This window comes from Polypterus senegalus, chromosome 3 (genome assembly GCF_016835505.1).
Source record: "Polypterus senegalus isolate Bchr_013 chromosome 3, ASM1683550v1, whole genome shotgun sequence".
In the NCBI taxonomy this organism is placed as follows: Eukaryota; Metazoa; Chordata; class Cladistia; order Polypteriformes; family Polypteridae; genus Polypterus; species Polypterus senegalus.
The window spans coordinates 51,258,895-51,278,827 of NC_053156.1; the positions used below are offsets into that span (position 1 = coordinate 51,258,895).

The 19,933-nt window shown below is 38.8% G+C and overlaps 1 protein-coding gene across 1 annotated transcript in view; it reads left to right on the top strand.

Moving 5' to 3' along the window:
• Positions 1-19,933, top strand: part of dnah2 (dynein, axonemal, heavy chain 2) — a 521,611-nt gene that overhangs the window by 108,169 nt on the left and 393,509 nt on the right. The window contains exon 15 of the mRNA XM_039749646.1: positions 4,269-4,483. Coding sequence (XP_039605580.1) covers positions 4,269-4,483 — 215 coding nt within the window. The remainder of the gene's footprint in view (positions 1-4,268; positions 4,484-19,933) is intronic.

Sequence of the window (19,933 nt, forward strand, 5' to 3'; positions counted from 1 at the left end):
AGTTACCCTCCCCTCGCTCTTACTTTTTTACAGTTTATCTAATGAATACACTGAGTATGGCTTTACCAAAACAATCATTGATCGCGTATAAAGTATCCATTATTCATAAAGCTTCAATTGGCGATCTGTCTTTCTGCGTTAACCACATATTTTTTCATACGTCTCAAACCAAGGGGATGCAAGGCTAAAATGAATCGAGAAGCGCGCGTACATACTTAGTGCATCCCCTCTTGGGAATCGAACCTCGGCGCTAGAGGCAAAGCCTCTACTATTGTGCCACGGTGTGTGGTTTGTCTATTTGAGCGTAGCAGTGTAATTCAGTTTTTGTTCAGCACTCTTTGGAACTGTTGCTTTTTGTCTGCGCACTGCGTCAGTTCACGTGAGCCGCTGAATATGGTTTTATATGTCACTCGCCGCTTCTAATTGTTTCGCTGCCTTCTTAATTATATAATGCATGTTTTCTTCAGCGCTTTTTGTAGCTCATCCTGGTTTTCTACGTAATGCATGATTACTTGAGAGGCGTGATGATGTCACACGAAACTCCGCCCCCAAGGCTTTCGAGCTCAACTCCATTACAGTAAATGGAGAAAAATAGCTTCTAGTTATGACCATTATGCGTAGAATTTCGAAATGAAACCTGCCCAACTTTTGTAAGGAAGCTGTAAGGAATGAGCCTGCCAAATTTCAGCCTTCTACCTATACGGGAAGTTGGAGAATTAGTGATGAGTCAGTGAGTCAGTCAGTCAGTCAGTGAGGGCTTTGCCTTTTATTAGTATAGATATGCTTGAATAAACTTACCCTTTATGGTGTACAGCCGGGGCCCTCGCCTGGCCTTGCCAATATGCTAAAAGGACTGGGGGAGAGAGCATATCCAGAGCATTACCTCCCCCGGAGCGCTAAGTGGCAGCCCCCCTGGGTTGCAGTGGTGCCTCGGACTACCACACGGCTCCATGGGAGCTGGAGTTTGATACAGCCCTGTTGGGTTGCTGCAGCTGCTGCCAAGCCCTTAATTGAACTAGATCAATGAGCACCTAGAGCACTTCTGGGTGCCTTATAAAAGGAGCCAGCAGCCACAACTCTGAGAGATAGAGTCGGGTGAGAGAAAACGATGCTTGCCAGGAGTGGAGGTAAAGAGAGAAGAAAAGAGAGAAAGAAGAGAAGTGTGCTCTGTGCTTGTGAGTGTGCTGTTCGAATGGGAAATGGGGGAAGATGTTTCCCACGAGAGAGAGAAAGAAAAATAAAAGCGTGTGCTTGTACTTGTGTCCCACATCTGTTTGTGTCGGGGTCGAGGCAGCTGGTGTGCCCCCTGGTGGTCCACACCTTAATTTTCATTTGTCTTCTTAAATACTTGATTGGTAATTTAACTGAGTGAATTCAACTTTTATTGATTTGTTCTGAGAAGACTATATTGAGAAGTTTCTTTTTCAGAAATGAATGAGTCTTTTAACGGATAGTTCTAGGTGATTACTGAAACCTTTTTGTAAGCAGATCTGTAATATTAATTCAGTAAGTTAGTCGTTCGATTCAAAGGTGTCAAATGTCAGTTAGGGAAACTATTAAGACTGTTAAACAGCACATGCCTTTAAGAATAGAAGGAATGTGAAAATTAAAGACAAGCACCCGTGTTCTTTTTTAATTTCCAGGAGACCATTAAGGCCATACCTATTTTTTATATAATTTGGTTGTCTTTTGTTGCCTTTTCATGTTAGCATTCAAAATTAAAGCGTAAAATAATCTGTACATGTGAAAAAAATAATGCCTCGCCATTGCTTATAGCTCACTGAAGTCGTGGGCTTACCTGCTTCATTATATTACTTTATTTGTCTTTCTAATATATCTCATTTTGACGTGAAATGTTTATTTTGCTTTCTCCTTTCCAAAATGCCTGATTGTATCCACAGGGAAGAGGAATGTAGGATGTGGTAAATTGGGTCTCATTGGGTGAGGTCACAAATTGAGTTCTATGCATTTCTATAACCTGCCGTGTATGAAATATGTTCAAGCATTGCAAAGCAAAGGAATGTGGCCAATAAGGACAAATAAAAACAAACTTTTAGAAATTGTGATTGATCTTTTAAAGTGTGCAATTATTTATATTAATAGGAAGGCGAGGGCAAGTGTCATGAAGCCATTATTAACACAAACAGCATTAAAAGTGCCAGAACAGTTCTAAACACAAGGGAGGATGTGTTTTTTGAGGTTTGAAATGAACTGTAACCTTAGAAAACATTAAAGATTTTCATCTTGCTGTTCCAGAAAGTGTTAATGAAAAGCAGAAATTACTGTAACAAAGTAGGACTTTAAGAAATGTTTCCATATGGCAGAAAACTTTGTTTCGCTTTCTAATTATATAAAGTCAGCACTTTCTAATTATATAAAGTCAGTCTTAAACAGAATCAATCAATCTTCATTTTATGTAGAGGCATTTGTAACAAATAACAAGCTCAAGGGCTATCAGTTTTTTTTTTTTTAATCTGGAGATTAAAGACATTACACTAGAAAATAAAACAGTGCATTCCATTACTGGCATTGGTCAAAAAGATGGAAGCACTTAGGTGAGTGAGCAGCCTCAAGCCTATTGAAAGCAGTTGCTCCTATGCAGGTGTACTTGCAGAATGAATAAAGCATTCAATGTTCCAGCATGCTCAGGGTCACATATGGAAATCCCGGCAGAGCCTTTGTGTCTATTGATGGCTAGCAGAGATAGAGTATGAGACCATATTGACTTTGAATAAACTGTCTTTTGTCATGGTGTTCATTGACTGTGTAGGTGATTCAGCCTGAAGGACATTATTGGGAAATAAAATTGTTTTAAGAATCGTGAAGTTGCAAATCTAAAAAATGTGTGTGACTCTGTATCAGTTGACTGTAAAGTAAGCAGGCTGTTTTATAATGTAGAGTAAAGAATAAAAATACCAGAAGGTCCTACAAATAGAAGCAGCCAGAAAGTGAAGTATAGAAAAATTGGGCAATATCGACATTTCAAAACAAGGTAGGGTCGAATGGCCAGCAGAAGAAAACCGTAAAGTTCATTTAACCCAAAACACAACATCAAAATTGCAGTTATCAATCTGGAGTTCAAAAAAAGAAAATCTTGACACTAACTTGGAATTCTTTAATCCCAAGTGACACTCCTGAAACAATACATTTTTATTGTGAATCCATTGCAGCAGTGATAGGTACCAGAAGAAACCACTGACCTAAATTACTCCTCAATTTGCACTGATCACCTTAATGTAGGTTTACGTTTGTTCTAATTGTGATGTCCTTTACCACAAAGCTTTCCATGGTTTACCAAGTAAGACAATAAAGTTTTCAGATGCAGTTCCATTTTATGTTGTGGTACCTACAAGTTCCTCTGGTGGCACATAATGCATCAGTCCCATATGATGTGAATTCAGATTGTTTTCTTGTACTGACTGTTACATAACAGTAGAAATGCAAACAGTTCAGTAAAGAATATATTGTAAATTAGCCACTTACTGCATGAAGTATAATACATTTATTCTGCATTTATACTTGAATTAAAAATGAACTTTGTTTGGTCTCATTAAACTGTACGCCACATACTCTACCACATAATTTGTATGACCACTCTGACCCTCTCAATGGATTAGCATTGACACAGAAATACTGTATGTAGAACACATCTAAAAACACAATGATGATCCGCTGTGGCAACCCCTAATGGGAACAGCCAAAAGAAGAAGACATCTAAAAACACAAGGTTCTGTTTAGAAATATTATATTCTTTGTGATGTTTATGAAAAATATAAACATGCCAAGAACCCCAAGGTAAAAAAGAGAGATCATCAGTCATGTTATTTTTTCTAGTTTTTGATCACACACGGATACAAGTAGGGATTAATTAATGTGAGTAACATGGTTTGATTAATCATGACTGTTTGTCCTGTGGAGGTCCATTCACCCACTAATCTTTAACCAAGCAAGAATGATGCTTCCTAGATTTCCTCTGCAGTGATTTCATTCCTCATCTCTTGCGTGCCATAATACAAATGGATTCTTTATGCAGAGTTCACACTTCTCCTCTTTGGTTTGATGATGTCACTTTTTGTGGGCCAAAATCCATCTCTAACTAAAGTTCTTAAATGCCACAGAGAAATGCAAAGCACTATAATCTTCCAATGAAAACATGTATCTTAGGCCTCCTGTTAAAAATGCATGTTCTTCTTTCTTAATTTTGTGTCAGGACTCTTTTTAACTGACAGAAATTGTTCAAGATATGATATGTTTATGTTATTTTCCAGGTTCTTGCTAAAGCACACTTCATTCCAAATATTGGAACGGGTGAGGAAGTACGAGCATCCTATCAACAGCTGGTGCAGATTCTTGATGATATGGTTCGCAAGATCTTCACCGAGTGGAATCAGACCTTAGATAAAAACAACCTGAAGAGACTGGAAATGCCTCTGATGACACGTAGTCAAGAGAAAACTGGTTTGATGCAAGTCAACTTTGATAAGTAAGTAAATCTTTGGCTAGAAATGCATCCACAAAGGCTAAAGATGGGGTTCGGAAATGCAACTCTATAGTATGAAGCGGTTTTCAGCCATGGATCTTTTATCTTCTAAGTACTCTTTCTTGTTTGGGCTAGTTGTGGGCCATATGCTGTATTCACATCATGTCTGAGATATTGTAGAAATGACCTGGCAACTTGCAGTGATGACTTGAAAGCATTCATGTGATTTGAGCTCATTAGTTCCACCCAGAACAACAAAACAGATGTAGTTTTATAAATTGCTGCCGCTTTTAACATTCTGATTTTTACATGAAATATATAGTGTATTAAAACTTTTTTTTTGTGAAGCACAAAAAAGTAGATAGCATATAGTCAGTTGATAACTAACAGTCTGACTTTATCACCGAAAAGGGTATGATTGGATTGATAGACTAACTGAATGAAATACATTTCTTTTGGTATTTTTACCTTTTAACTTAACATTTTGTCTCATTCAATCTTGATGGAATTCAGAGGAGGATTTCAAAGCCTTAATTACAGGCATCACAGCCAAACTTAATGTGGCAATATCTTTCTCAAAGGTAACAGCAAATCCAGGTCTACAGATGTTTGAAGTTTGTATTTACACTTCTGGCATTGATACGAATGTTGTACTCAGTTTGGGACCGCATATTATATATTTTCTACAAAATCATGAATTTCCCAGTAGCCTCAAATGCAGCGTATCTGTTGGGTGATTGTTTTCAGTTCTTATCACCTCATACAATACTTTTTTCAATATCTGACTGCTGATTTTATTGAAGGTGACTTACAAGTTCAGGATGAGTTACAACTATTTAGAGAGTTTTCTTTCACGCACATGCAGATTAGGTCACTTGCTCAGGGCCCCATAGTAAGATACAGGCTAAAAATGAACTGGCAGTCTTGGGGTTTTAAGTCCAATTCCTGAGCCATTACAACAGATTTCTCAACTGCGGGCTAATAAGAGGCAGTGGGGTTTAGACATTTGGGGCAACTTTTTGGACTTAAATCCCCAAAGTTCTGGCTACCTAGTAAACTTGCTAGTTGGCTAAGGATACTCATTATGTGCAGTTTATTAAATGATAACAATTATTGTAAACACAGAGTAGTATAAAGGACAGCAGTGTTATTGTACTGTAAGTTTGGGTCGCCATGCTGGCACACTGGTTGTTGTTGCTGCCTTATAGCTTGTGGACCACCAGAAGGCATATCACTCCCTAAACCCCGACACAGACTGGCTGGGAAACAAGGCTTTCCAGATAACACACCTTTATTTAAGTGAGGGAGCGTTTTCTGTTGTTCCCCACTTCACAGCACAATACAGAAAGCACCAAATATATATAACACAGTACTTTTCTTTCTTTCTCTCTGTTGCCTACACTCTTCCTCCTGCAAAACTTTGTCCTCCACTTCCCGACTCTGGCTTTCTGACTTGCGGTGAGGCAGCTCCTTTAATAGTGCTCCAGGTGTTTCTTGATCGTCTTACAGCTGCAGCACCCCCTGGCACGGACCCCAACTGCTGCAGACTACAACTCCTGACATGCCCTGCGGGGATCCGTGGTGCTGTAGCAACCCAGGGAGGCTGTCCTTTAGTGTCTTGGGGGAAGATAGTGACTCCAATATGGTCTCGCCCTCTGTCCTTCAACCCGGCTGGCGTCCCAGCCAAGTAATGGCCCTGGCCATCTGTCACAAGCTGCATAGACCTAGGTTGATTCCAAGCTCAGCAAGTACTACCCAAGTCTGTTTGGTTTTGCTCAGTGTACTCCATCTTCACCCAGTTGCTCCTGCGTTACAAAGACTTGGTTAGGAATCATCTGAGTGAGTTTTAGAGGATGGGTGAGTTCATTTTGTGATGAACTGATGACCTATCCATGGTTGGATACTGCCATCTGTAGAGTGTTGCTGGTAAAAGCTCTAACACCTCTTTTGTGATGAACTGATGACCTATCCATGGTTGGATACTGCCATCCGTAGAGTGTTGTTGGTAAAAGCTCTAACACCCTGAAATCCTGCAATTAAATTATTTGGATTGTGGAAATGCTTGGACGCCCTGCCTGGGGTTTGTTTCCTGCCTTGCGCCCTGTGTTAGCTGGGATTGGCACCAGCAGAACCTGGTGACCCTCTAGTTAGGATATAGCGGGTTGGTTAATGGATGGATGGAAATGCTTGGATGCGTTATAACTTTATGGACTAACCCTAACCCAGCCTTTACCTTAACTACTTTTGAATTGTAGCATACAGATTTTTAGTGTTAATTTATGCATTGAACCCTTTAAAAGGTTGTTTTGTTGTGAGCACACCATTGGTAACATGGTTCTTTATGTTAATGTTATCAGTTGACATCACTAACTAAATCTCTGATAATGAGGCAGTAGGGGGTATATCTTCTGGTTTGTTCCTGTGGGACTGATAATCTGATAAATATCAAAAGCATCGACTACAGAGGCACTTAACCCTTATGCATGTTCACATGCTCTCTTGGCGCTTTTCATTTCGCTGTGGTTTTATTGTTTTTCTCTGCTGCAGTGTGATGCCTTTAGTTGCACTTCTGAACAAAAACACTTGATTCCAAGTAATGTGTTTATACTATCCCCTTGCTCATTTTCTAAATGCTCCCCCACACAGCCACCAAAGCAAGAACGCTCCCTATTTCTATAAAAAAATACCATGTAAGAGCACATTTGCACATTTGATTAAGTTTAAAAACAAATTCTTTATTTTTAAGTAAAATTATATTTGATAGACACATTTTATTATGTTTGCAATTTTTTAAGTGGGGCTGTTTTTTTCTGCACAAAGGATTGTACAGGCTGAAATTGCCATAAAGGGTTCATTTGTTCTTCTGATCATTTTTCATATTTCATATTCGTAATCTTGTCTCCAATTCCTGCCTACTTTGGTTGATATTTTATGGAGGCATCTGTTTGAAACATGGTAAAATTGGCAATGGGTTATGCAGTAAAACTATACCCTCACATTTCAGAGCCATTTATTATTTTAGGATGTATAAATGATCTCTGCTATGATTTCATTTTAAACCTTGGCACATACGGTAGGTATTAGGCGGCTGGTATTATGCTGTAGAATGCTTCCCAAATAGTTGCAGCATGGAGGGAAAAATGTGTGCAGATTATTTTTTGTTGCCATAGAAAGTTTTGGTCCTGCACTATTGATGATTGCAAGCAGATGCTAAAGGTATAAAACAGTTTCTGTTTTATGCTGAAAATCTTGTGAAGAGCTGGCTGTGGTCTTTCTGTAATTTATAGCACTTAAAGCCTTTTGAAAAATCTGCCTTACATCTTTTCTCTCATGACAAGGGCTTCCTTTTGTTCATGGAAGATGAGTACGGGGCCGTATCATATCCCTTTTATGTTGTGTCAGAAACTTGCTGGAGACTTTAAAGCAGCTCCGTTTCAGTTTTGACTACTCACCTCTGTGGTCCTGGCAGGCAATCCACCTGGAACTAAGTGCTTATGGATATAGTAAACTGTAAAGCATTAAGGGTGTTTTTGTGGGACCATTAAGCCTAACCATTCTTCATGCACACCTTCTCCCTTGGGAGCATGTAATGCTGTAGTTGGCATGATGCACACATACTAAAAGACTTGAAGACAACTCCTGCCTGCATTCCGACTGACAGCAGTTACATAATAATCACCGCCAATGAATAACACATAAGCACAGTTGGTTTCTTTAGTATTGCCATGAGCCATTACTAAAAAAGGGTTACATGTCTATGAAGAGTGACACATTGGAAACAATTTAAATGATGTCACTGTTTGATATATAATTAATTGGGTAAATAATAAGTAATTTATTCATTCATTCATTGGCCCAGACCCTCACTCAAACTTGCACATTAGATCAGCTCATCACATGGCATACTCAAGATCCTGAAAAGGTCAATTTACACTTACCAGTTTACTTAGCCTAAACATCATTCAGATATGAAGTACAGTAATCCCTCGCTATATCGAGCTTTGACTTTCGCGGTTTCTCTCTATCGCGGATTTTATATGAAAGCATAACTAAATATATAACGTGGGTTCTGCGGACAATGTGTCTTTTACTTCCTGCACATGCTTCCTCAGTTGGTTTGCCCAGTTGATTTCATACAAGGGATGCTATTGGCGGATGACTGAGAAGCTAACCAATCAGAGCACGCAGTTAATTCTCCTGACTGAGAAGCTAACCAATCAGAGCACGCAGTTAAGTTCCTGCGTGCTGAATGCAGTGTTAACCAGGAAGTCTCGTCTCGCTCATTCAGCATCAACGTGTTTCGCTGTGTAAAGAGTTGTGCTCTTTTGTGTTTATCTTTGTGCATAGTCAAGCCCTTCATTATGGCTCCAAAACGATCTGCTACTGCTTGAGGGGCCGTGCCCAGCGCAAACGGAAGATGTTAACGATTGCGAAAAGGTAAACATTTTGGATTTGTTGAAGGCTGCGATTCTTTTATTTAAAAAGTAGGAAAGGAATATAAGATCTACGGCTGCAGTGTCCTTTTAACCAGGGTGCAAAACGAGTTGTAAGTGGATGTAATAAGGCAGTAGTCTGGATGGAATCTGCTTTAGGATTTGGATTGAAGACTGCCAGAAGAAGAACAACGGCAGTGCTACACAATTGCCTGAAGTGGCTCCTTTGGAAGAGCTGTAACGCTCTCCTTTGTTGTGCAGTAAAATTAAACTCATTGTTATCGGACAACTCATCGTGCCATTGTTGGTGAGTAACCATAATTAATTTTCTACTTACAGTACTTAGTACATGTACGTACGTTTAGTGTCACTGTACACACATTTACTGTATACTATTTTTCTTGCATTGTACGTATTTATTGCTGGTGGCCTGTCTATTGTAATGGCTGTAACATATGTGACATTGGAGACACTCGATATCTTTAAAATAATATTTAGGTTTTACTGTATATAAACAGCGTGTTTATATAAATAATTTCAATGACTCTTACCTAATATCTAAGAGAATACAAAGGGATTATGCTGTATAACTCTGCTGGGAATATTTATAAACAGTGTGGCAGAGTTTATCAGGGCATAAAATATATAAAAATAACCATACAAACATATGGTTTCTACTTCGCAGATTTTCACCTATCGCTTTGGGGGTCTGGAATGCAACCTCCGCGATCGAGGAGGGATTACTGTACACTGAATTATCTGAACAAAAAATGTATGATGGCCCAGAGTTCTAGAGCTGTACAGTGATCCCTCGCTATATTGCGCTTCAACTTTCCCGGCTTCACTCTATCGCAGATTTTAAATGTAAGCATATCCAAATATATATCACACATTTTTCGCTGGTTCACGGATTTCTGCGGACAATGGGGTCTTTTAATTTATGGTACATGCTTCCTCAGTTTGTTTGCCCAGTTGATTTCATACAAGGGACGCTATTGGCGGATGGCTTAGAAGCTATCCAATCAGATCATGTATTACGTATTAAATAAAACTCCTCAATGATATATGATGTGCTTCCTGAGCGGTGCTTGATTGTTTGCTTTTCTCTGTCTTTCTCACGCTCTCTGACATTCTCTGCGCCTGACGGAGAGGGTGTGAGCAGAGGTGCTGTTTGCACAGAGGCTGTTTGCCTAGAAGATACGGACGCTACTCTAAAAATGCTGAAAGACTACCTTCACATTGCTCCCTTCTGTTGCGGCTGCTTTATACTTAAAAGCCCAACAGCACGTATTGATTTTTTGATTGTTTGCTTTTCTGTCACGCTCTCTCTCTCTCTCTCTCTCTGATATTCTCCGCTCCTGATACACACCTTGAAGAGGAAGATATGTTTGCATTCTTTTAATTGTGAGAAAGAACTGTCATCTGTGTCTTGTTATTGAGCACAGTTTAAACTTTTGACTAAAGGGTGTTATTTCATGTCTAGAGGGCTCTAATAATGTAATAACAGTGTGGGAGAGTTTATAAGGGCTTAAAATATCTAAAAATAACCATACAAACATATGGTTTCTACTTTGCGGATTTTCACCTATCGCGGGGGGTTCTGGAACACAACCACCGTGATCGAGGAGGGATTACTGTACTTCTTTAGTTTTATTCTGTCAAAGAAAGTTAATTAACACAAAATTAAACCTTAATATCCATCCATTTGCTAAACACAATTCTCTGTTACATGGTAACAAGGCAATGCAAAAAAAAAACTTTCCCTGGATGAGACAACAGTTAAAAAAAATATATATATATATTTTTTGTACAATTTTTGCAAATCGTGATTAACCTAATTTGTTTGTCTTTAGGACTTGGGAAAATCCAAGGATAACTAGAAAGCTACTGCTAAGAAAGAGAAAATATAGTTGGGGACCAGTAAAGTAATCAAAGTTGACTTCTCATGAAACAGCACTAATAATCATCCTCTTTAATAAAACCCTTGTGTGCGTCCAGTGTTTGTGTGTGTGTATCTTCTGGTGAAGTGCGCATGCGCGGGGCCACACAGCACGTGTTCAGTCTTTTCCTGTGCATTACCTGTGCAGAGAGAGAGACAGATGCACACACACACCGGCGCGCGAGTCATGCACACACACAGGCGCGCGCGTCACACACACACACACACACACACACACAGGCACGCGGTGTCCGTGAGTGTGTGTCTTCTGGAGAAGTGCGCATGCGCGGGGCCACCCAGCACGTGTTCATCTCTTCCTGTGCATTCCCGGTGTGTGCAGAGAGAGAGAGAGAGAGGCAGACAGACAGATAGACAGACACACACACACACACACACGAGTCACGCACACACACACAGGCGTGCGCGAGTCACGCACGCACGCAAGACACACCACACACACACACAACACACAAACAGGCGCGCACGAGTCACACACACACACACAGGCACATAGTCTCTTATAAATAATTATCGAGCATAGTGGACCTCAGTTTAACAGGAATATCCCAATCGAAAAGAGAGTAAATATTTTATTCTCATTTTCATGATTTTTACTCCATTAAATAATAACTAATTATTCATTTACATATTTATAGAATTTCATGATTTTGGCCACAAGTGGGGCGGCCTCCTGGGGGTTGGGCGCCGAATGCCCCTCTAGTATATATATATATTAGAGATTGAGAGAGACTGATGTTTGATTAAGATTTTTAATCGAAACTAACTGCGTATTAATTAAAATTTTACATATATTCAATGATTATATATATAGTTGAATATATATGATTATATATATTCAACTCAATGATTACCTTCTAATACAAAATAGTTTTAATAACCACTTGCTTAGCCATATCCCCCCCAAATTGTGGATGAAGTCCTGACTTAAGCAAAGGAGTTTACGTATTTTGGGGTCTTTTTCATTAATTATGGAATAACGGAAAGGGAGATTGAGTGGGGTGACAGTCATTTGGATGTTGTACTGCTCATTCTTGGTGATGAGAGAACTAAGCTGAAAGTCAAAGCTCTCGATTTACCAGGCGAACTATATCTCTGTCCTCGCTTATGGTTACGAGCTTTCGGTAGTGACTGAAAGACCTAGACTGCAGATGCAAGCAGCTGAAATTAGCTTTCTTTGCAGGGTGTCTGACTCTGCCATAGACATAGGTTGAGGAACACACACATTCAGGAGGAGCTCAAAGTAGAGAGGCTGCTCCTCAAAATTGAGAGGAGCCACTTGAGGTGGTTTGGGCATCTGATTTGGGCATGTCCAACTGGGAGGAGACCTCGGGGAAGACCTGAGATCTCTTAGCCAGGCTGAGAACACCTCCGCAAACCCCTCTCCTCCAGTGGAGATGGAGGAGGTGAGAGGTAAAGTTATATCTGGGTATCTTTGCTTAGACTGCTCCCCATGCAACCCAGACCAAGAAGGGCAGCAGAAAATGGATAGATGAATGATTTGAGGGTCTTTTTTATTAATCCCTTTTGATTTTTCGGCAAAGAAAATTGCTGTGTCAGCAATTAAATCTGAAGTTTCACGATTGTTTTTTTCATTAATTTATATTTAACATTCTGACCTCCAATTGTCTACTAATCAGAACAGTTCCTGATCATAGCCTGGAAATCCCCCATTCGATGGGTGATGCTGTCACTCACCACCTTTCCAATCTCAGTCCTGAAATGAAGAAAGCTCCCAAACATTAAATGTGTGGAAACCCAGCCAGTAGCAAACAGCACACATAAGACAAATATTGAGCAATATACTTATGCGGTAGTGGTACAGCGCTACTAATATTGATAGATATAGATTTGTTTGCCAGTGCTTCATTAACAACGTGTGAAGTGTGGTCAGATTAACCAAATTTAATTCATGAATTTAGGTGTTGCATTAAAGAATGTAATTGTAGGAATTTATAATGCATTAATCGCATGTGTTAGCACCGATTAATAATCATACATTATAGATATGTGATCAAATTAATTTTGCCCGTTATAACAAAATCTGCTTATATATATTTTGCACTGGCCGTTCATTCTATACTTGGCCCAGTCTTTACTAGCCCAGGACTGAAGGGGACTGTTTTTACAGTGTTGGTATTACAAGTAGCTTTAATTACCATAGAGTCAAAACCTGACCAGGAGATTATTTTTGTGGTTATTACTGGTTTGTCTGCTTAAATGTCTATATGTTCATCTATTTTTGAACCTTCCCAGAGTCTATCCAAAATCAAGTTTAGGTTTTATAATTAATTTAATGTGCATGTGGTAAAAAATGTAATACTCAGAGAAACAAAAACAGACAACAGGGAGAAAGTGCTCAGGATTTTGTAGTTTTGGTAATAAACTGCTAGCCATCGCACCGCTGTGTTGCATATCAATTGATTGTGATGTACTATAATATGGAAAAGTGACAAAAAGAAATAAATGCTTCAGGAAAAAACGACCATATCTGAGCCCAATTTTCTTCACTACAAAGTTACTTAATCCTCCAGTTCTTCCTTGTAGCATTTGATGCAAGGAAGGAACAAACCCTGCCAGGCAGTCACATGTACACACATACACTCACTCCCATAAGGCCAATCCATGTCCTCATCTTAACATGCAGTGACATACTGTGCATAGTGGAATGAAGTTTAGGTAACTCAGTGAGGAGCTCTTAATGAAGAGCTACTGGGGTTTGGGCATCTCTGTAATATTAATTACATTCCCCACTCCCCAGCACATGCCACTGAAAGTGTACTGTGGGAAAACACGGTAGAGGGATTATACTAGTATTTATACAGAAGGCCATTGGAATTACCCAGGAAAAGATGGAATCTGATACCAGGAAAATGGCTTGTTTTCACCGTGACGTGATCCAGTTTAGCTAATGAATGGATACAGAGCACTGAATGTCTGTATAGTTGATCCTTGAAAACCATGAGCCACCTGGTAGTGTGAAGTTGAACAGCAGACATTCCGAGAAACACTTATAGGTCTATCTTAACACATTTTTACTGTGTCTCTTGACTCTTAATAAGTGTATTTTAGTTTAGGTTCAGAATCATATACATTTAACCCTAAATACAATTAACAAGCACATGTCTCAAGAGACAGTTCACTAAGGCAGAAAACCAAAAAAAAAAAAAAGGGAAGATAAGTAAATCATGTAATTTGTGTTATTGTCTATAATACAGGTCTATAAATGAGAACTGCAATAAAGTCCTATCAGGTGTAAGAATCAGTTATCTTTCCTACAGTAAAACTGTGCTCGTGCCTATTAAGTCCCAGCTGAATTAAGTGCCTGTCTAATTGGCTAATTTGTATGCTAAACACAGCTTTAATTGGATAAGTGTCTTCAGACCACATTACAATAGCAAAATAGAATGTTAATGTGTCTGAGAGCGGCATTTTCCATTCTTAGCATAAAGACACAGAAATACAGTACTGTCTCTCTCACAGCATTATTCACTTGTGACTTTTAGGTCACCTTGGATTAAAGAGATATTTAAATTAATGTACATGTTGTATTTACAATATATTTTATGAATTTTTTATTATTAAAAGTTTGTAATTTATTTCACATGTATTTAGGCAATTAACACTAGAATTACAAAAGCCTATGAAAAAACTTTTAGATCCGTCCCATCTTAAATCCCTTAGCACCTCTCCGTCAGCGCCTTTTGTCCTGTAAATGTGTCGATAAGCAGCAAGCAGCCTGCTATCACATTCCCCCACTGCCACACAGTTTTCTCAGCTCAAGTCTGTTTACTTGCGTGTCAGTTGCTTAGAGTTGTATACAGTGCGAAGTCAAGTAAAATGACACCTTTTATAAATACTATGTCGTTATTTGGAACACATGCATTTCATGTATTGTCCGTGTCTACAACAATCTATGTAAACACATTGTTAAAACAGAAACGTTTTTCATGCTTTAGTAATAATTATTCTTACTATTTTAAAATAAAAACATACTACTTGTAAAGGTTAGCTTTACACTGTAGGAAGTAAGTAAATAAATAAAGGTAAATAAGTAAATAACATTCAATCTGGCTCTTATATACAAAGTACAGCGACGGCAGCTTCCACCTGCAGCTATAGCCTCTTCAGTACATGAGTGACTCTCCATGCTGTGCGGCGGTGGGGGGATGTGATAGCAGGCTGCTTGTCAACACATTTACAGGACAAAAGACGCTGATGGAAAGGTGCGAAGCAATTTAAGGTGAAACGAATCTATGAATTTTTTTGTAGATTGTGTATATGAATAACATTACCTAAAGGAAGCCAACATAAACAATCTAATAACCGCTTTCAAAATAAACTGCTGTATTTTACACTTCATATTATATCTGATAGATAAACTTCTGCATATTCTAAAATGTTTATTATCCATTTGTTTTCTGAACCTGCTATTCCAGTTTATGGTTACAGGGTATAGTAGTCTGTTCTGGCAGCAATTGTTGCAGGTCAAGAGGCAATGCTGGCAACTGATGCACATACTGAATAAAATAATCATGTATCAAAAGCTGTAATTTAAATACTGTATCTTACTAGGTTATAACAATTAAAAATCTGATGACGGGCAGCTTGGTGATATATTCTCTAAACTCCAAAGGTTCAAATCTGGTCTATCTGTATCCTTCTAGACTTTACATGATCTCAAATGTCTGTATGGATTTTTCTCAGGGTTAATGGATTTACTTTTCACATCCCAATGATGTGTTTGTCAGGCTGATTGCTGACTTCAAATGGACCTCTTTTAGTGAATATGGGTGAATGCTTGGGTACTGTCTGTGATAGACTGGCAAACCATTTAGTGATGAGTGTTGCAATATGCCCAGTGCAGTTGCCTGAGACCCTGAGTGAAATTAAGCAGGCTTGATATGGGATAGATTGATAAAACAAAAATACGTAATCTTCACAACGGTGAGTAGCGCTTGGCTAAAGGGGATTGTGAGGGAAGCGAACAGGGGCTAAAGCCTCCTAGTATAATATAAATCAGTGTACAAAAGCAATATTCAATTATAATTGTGTAAATGCTGTTAAACAGTAAAGCAATGTGATGACTTTTTCAAAAGATGGAAGAATGGAAGAAATTTGACAAAAATGATGAGACCATGGACCATTATATATATATACAGTATATATATATATATATATATATATATATATATATATATATATATATAATTAGGCCTGGTAAAGTTAAGGCAGTCCTGGTGCAATGCTAGAGAAAAGTCTCAAAGATAAAAATGATGCTCTTTTTTTCATTTCACGTTTCTGTCATACCGCCTAAATGGAAAAGAAGTTATATTTGAGCGGCATTAAAAACAAATCAAGTCTCTAGTACCTCAATATTTCATTTGCCGGTGTGTCAGGTAGCATGCAGTGCTGACTGCTCTAATATAATAACAAAATTCTACGAAATAGAAGTATAATGATTATCCCTACCCATCATTCCAATTTGCTGTATCTTAGCTAATTTGTGCAAAGAATGCAACATAACCACCCGAGTAATGCACGGTGTCAGTGTTTAAGTGAGATAGCTAAGCTTCTGCGGAGAACTTTTTGCGTGCCAGAAGCAAAGGTGTACAGCAGTATTTTCCAACTTTTTTTCTGTCATGAAATACTTTTTGTAAACCAAAAAATCCCAAGACACACCACAATTCTATGAACTACAAAAACATTAAATGTCATACACATGCTAAGCTGTCCAAAGGGTCTTGACTACCAGACGTCATAAAATCAGTTTGGACATTGGTGGTCACAGACACTGCACTTAGTGAGTACTCCTATGCCCACCGCCGCTTAGCTGTGTGAGAGTTGCTGATGAACACGCACCCTGGCAGATGGACTCCATACACGACTCCTGGCTGCTAAAGTGCACTCTAAGTGCTGTGTGTGCCAAATAGCAATCGCAGAATTGCTTTAATGTCGGGTTTTCCAGGTGGTCCCGTCCTCCTCGACAGGTCTCAAACCACTTGAGGAGCCTTGTCTCTCTCAGGTCTGGACCCAGGGTCACTACACTGTTATTTCCACAGTGCACCAGTTGTAAAACACTGTCAAGTTCATATCATGGTCTTGCACACGTGTAACTTCGCAATCAAAACTCCAATGTAAGGGCATGATGTCTACAACAATGCTAGCACCGACACTGACTGGACATAGAGCTCACAATATTATTTCTTTGCTATATTTGCTTTGTGACTTAATTCTATCTTCACAGCACAAACGCCAAATACTGAAATGTGTACACCGTGTACTGAAACATATACACTGTTTTTTGTATTAATAAATAGTCAATGGAGTGTTTTTTTCCTCAGATCACGACAATACATACAACGTATTTTGATATTCTGTCTTGTACACTATATACAAACATTAACTGACTTGACTGTAACAGATCTGTAACAGTTAAAAATATCGAGAAGGTTGTGAATTTGTGTGTTTTATGCTGTAAAATTTCTGCCAAGCAGCATCAGGACAAGAGCATTACTCTGACCCACTCTGTCGTGTGATGTTGTCCTGGAAATCTCATGACAAATATTATTCTCCTAATAACACAGAAAAATCTGTTCATTGGTATTTTACAGGTAAGTTAATTTAAATATAGATTTATTATCCATTGCTTTTTTTACATGTACATTTTTACAATTCTGTTCTCCAAACTACTTAATCCAATTCCTGACCTGCTGGCTCAAGGAGGTGTGGTGTGATGGATTTCAGTATGCCGTGTATGCATTTTAGTATATAATAAAAGCGTTTCAAACATTTAATTCATTGCACAGGCTGCCTAAATGTGCAGCCTATAAATGCCATTGCATTTTGTCATAAGTAATAAGTAAAACATCATTGAACTTTACAACTTCATTGTCTATGCTTATGGCAAAAAAAATTGAACTGACGCAAAGTAATGCTTGAGTGAATGATGTAAACAAATGAAACCTGTTAACCTGTAATAATAGGAATAATCCATTTTCTAGCCCTGCTTTATGCTGAACAGTGTTGTAGTATAGTACAGTACAAAGTAATGGGGAATGTGGAAGAGAGGTAAAAAAAAATGCATGCAGGGTGGAAAGGGTGGAGAATAGTGTCAGAAGTAATTTGTGACAGATGGGGATTAGTAAGGGTGAAAAGGAAGGTCTACAAGATGGTAGTGAGACCAGCTATGTTATATGGGCTGGAGATGGTAGCACTGACCAGAAAGCAAGATACACAGCTGGAGGTAGCAGAGTTAAAGATGCTAAGATTTGCATTGGGTGTGACAAGGATGGATAGGATTAGAAATGAGGACATTAGAGGGTCAGCTCAAGTTGGACGCTTGGGAGACAAAGTCAGAGAAGCGAGATTGCATTTGGTTTGGACATGTGCAGAGGAGAGATGCTGGGTATATTGGGAGAATGATGCTAAGGATAGAGCTGCCAGGGAAGAGGAAAAGAAGGCGGCCTGAGAAGGTTTATGGATGTGGTGAGAGAGGACATGCTGGTGATGGGTGTAAGGACAGAAAAATATGGAACATGATGATCCACTGTGGCAACCCCTAACGGGAGCAAGAAGAAGAAGAAGAAGTAGTAGTAGTAGTAGTAGTTGTAGTAGTAGTTGTAGTAGTAGTAGAGCTAGAACCAATACCAGCAAGAACAAGGTGCAAGCCCGGTAGACATTAAGAATTCAAATTTCCAGTTATTCAACATTACCTGTTTCAATTCAAAACAGTTTCTGTAAAATGATGTTTCACATTGATCATTAACAGAAGCCAAAGTCAGTCACAAGGAATAGCAGGACTTGATCAGCAACAGGGTTGGTTTAGTCATAGGCAATTGTATGCAGCATATTCAAGGATAACGACCTCCAGTGAACTAATAATATTAGCCCCTGGTAAAGAAAAAAATAACAAATATCATATACAGAACAGTACTTAGTTATTTACATAATACTTCTGATACATCCAATTAACCAACAGCATGATAAGTGAGGCCCGTTTTTTTAGGACATGTCTTGTGTGAAGCCAGGCGAGACATCTACTTATTTTATATAGTCCGTTTCCTAATGCTCACTATTGTTAATTGCTATGTCAAGAAAAAAATAACAGGTGAGTTCCATGAAAGGCAAGGTAGAAAGAAATGAAGAGCAATATTGTTATTATTAGTGTTTAATTTTGCATAACGCCTTTCCTAGTGAGCAAATATCAAAGAGCACTGTGCAGAGACTCTCATTATTTTACACAGTGTCTTTCATATTGAAAATCATATCAGAATTCTGCATAGACATCAAAATAATATAACCTTTTGTAGAAGACTCTTTCTAAAGAATGAAGAGTAACAATGTGTTTAAATAATTATGTTTGTTTATTTATACTAAGTTCCATTTTGTTGTGTCTTAAAAAGCTGTTAGCATTTTGTTATTAATAATTGTGAAAAGAATTAATAGGAGCATACGAACTTGAAATGTTTGACCAATGAGAGCCCATTCATCCATCCATTTTCCAACCCGCTGAATCCAAACACAGGGTCACGGGGGTCTGCTGGAGCCAATCCTAGCCAACACAGGGCACAAGGCCGGAACCAATCCTGGGCAGGGTACCAACCCACCGCAGGACACACACAAACACACCCACACACCAAGCACACACTAGGGCCAATTTAGAATCGCCAGTCCACCTAACCTGCATGTCTTTGGATTGTGGGAGGAAACTGGAGCACACGGAGGAAACCCACGCAGACACGGGGAGAACATGCAAACTCCACGCAGGGAGGACCCGGGAAGCGAACCCAGGAGAGCCCATTCATTGTTGTTTAATTAGCTCATAGTTACATTTTCCCCAGTACCTCATCCTGATACATTTTAAGTAGTTGTCAGGTTTTTTTACTTAAACTAAAGATTTGATATTTTGTTTAATATTCCCATGAGTTTCCACAAATGTATGTGATTTGTTTTTTATTCAAAAGAATTCTGCTGGATGCAAAAAATACAACTGATGAATATGTACATTTCTTACCATAGAGAGCAAAATTAATTTTTCACAAAATGTACACTCTTAACTTA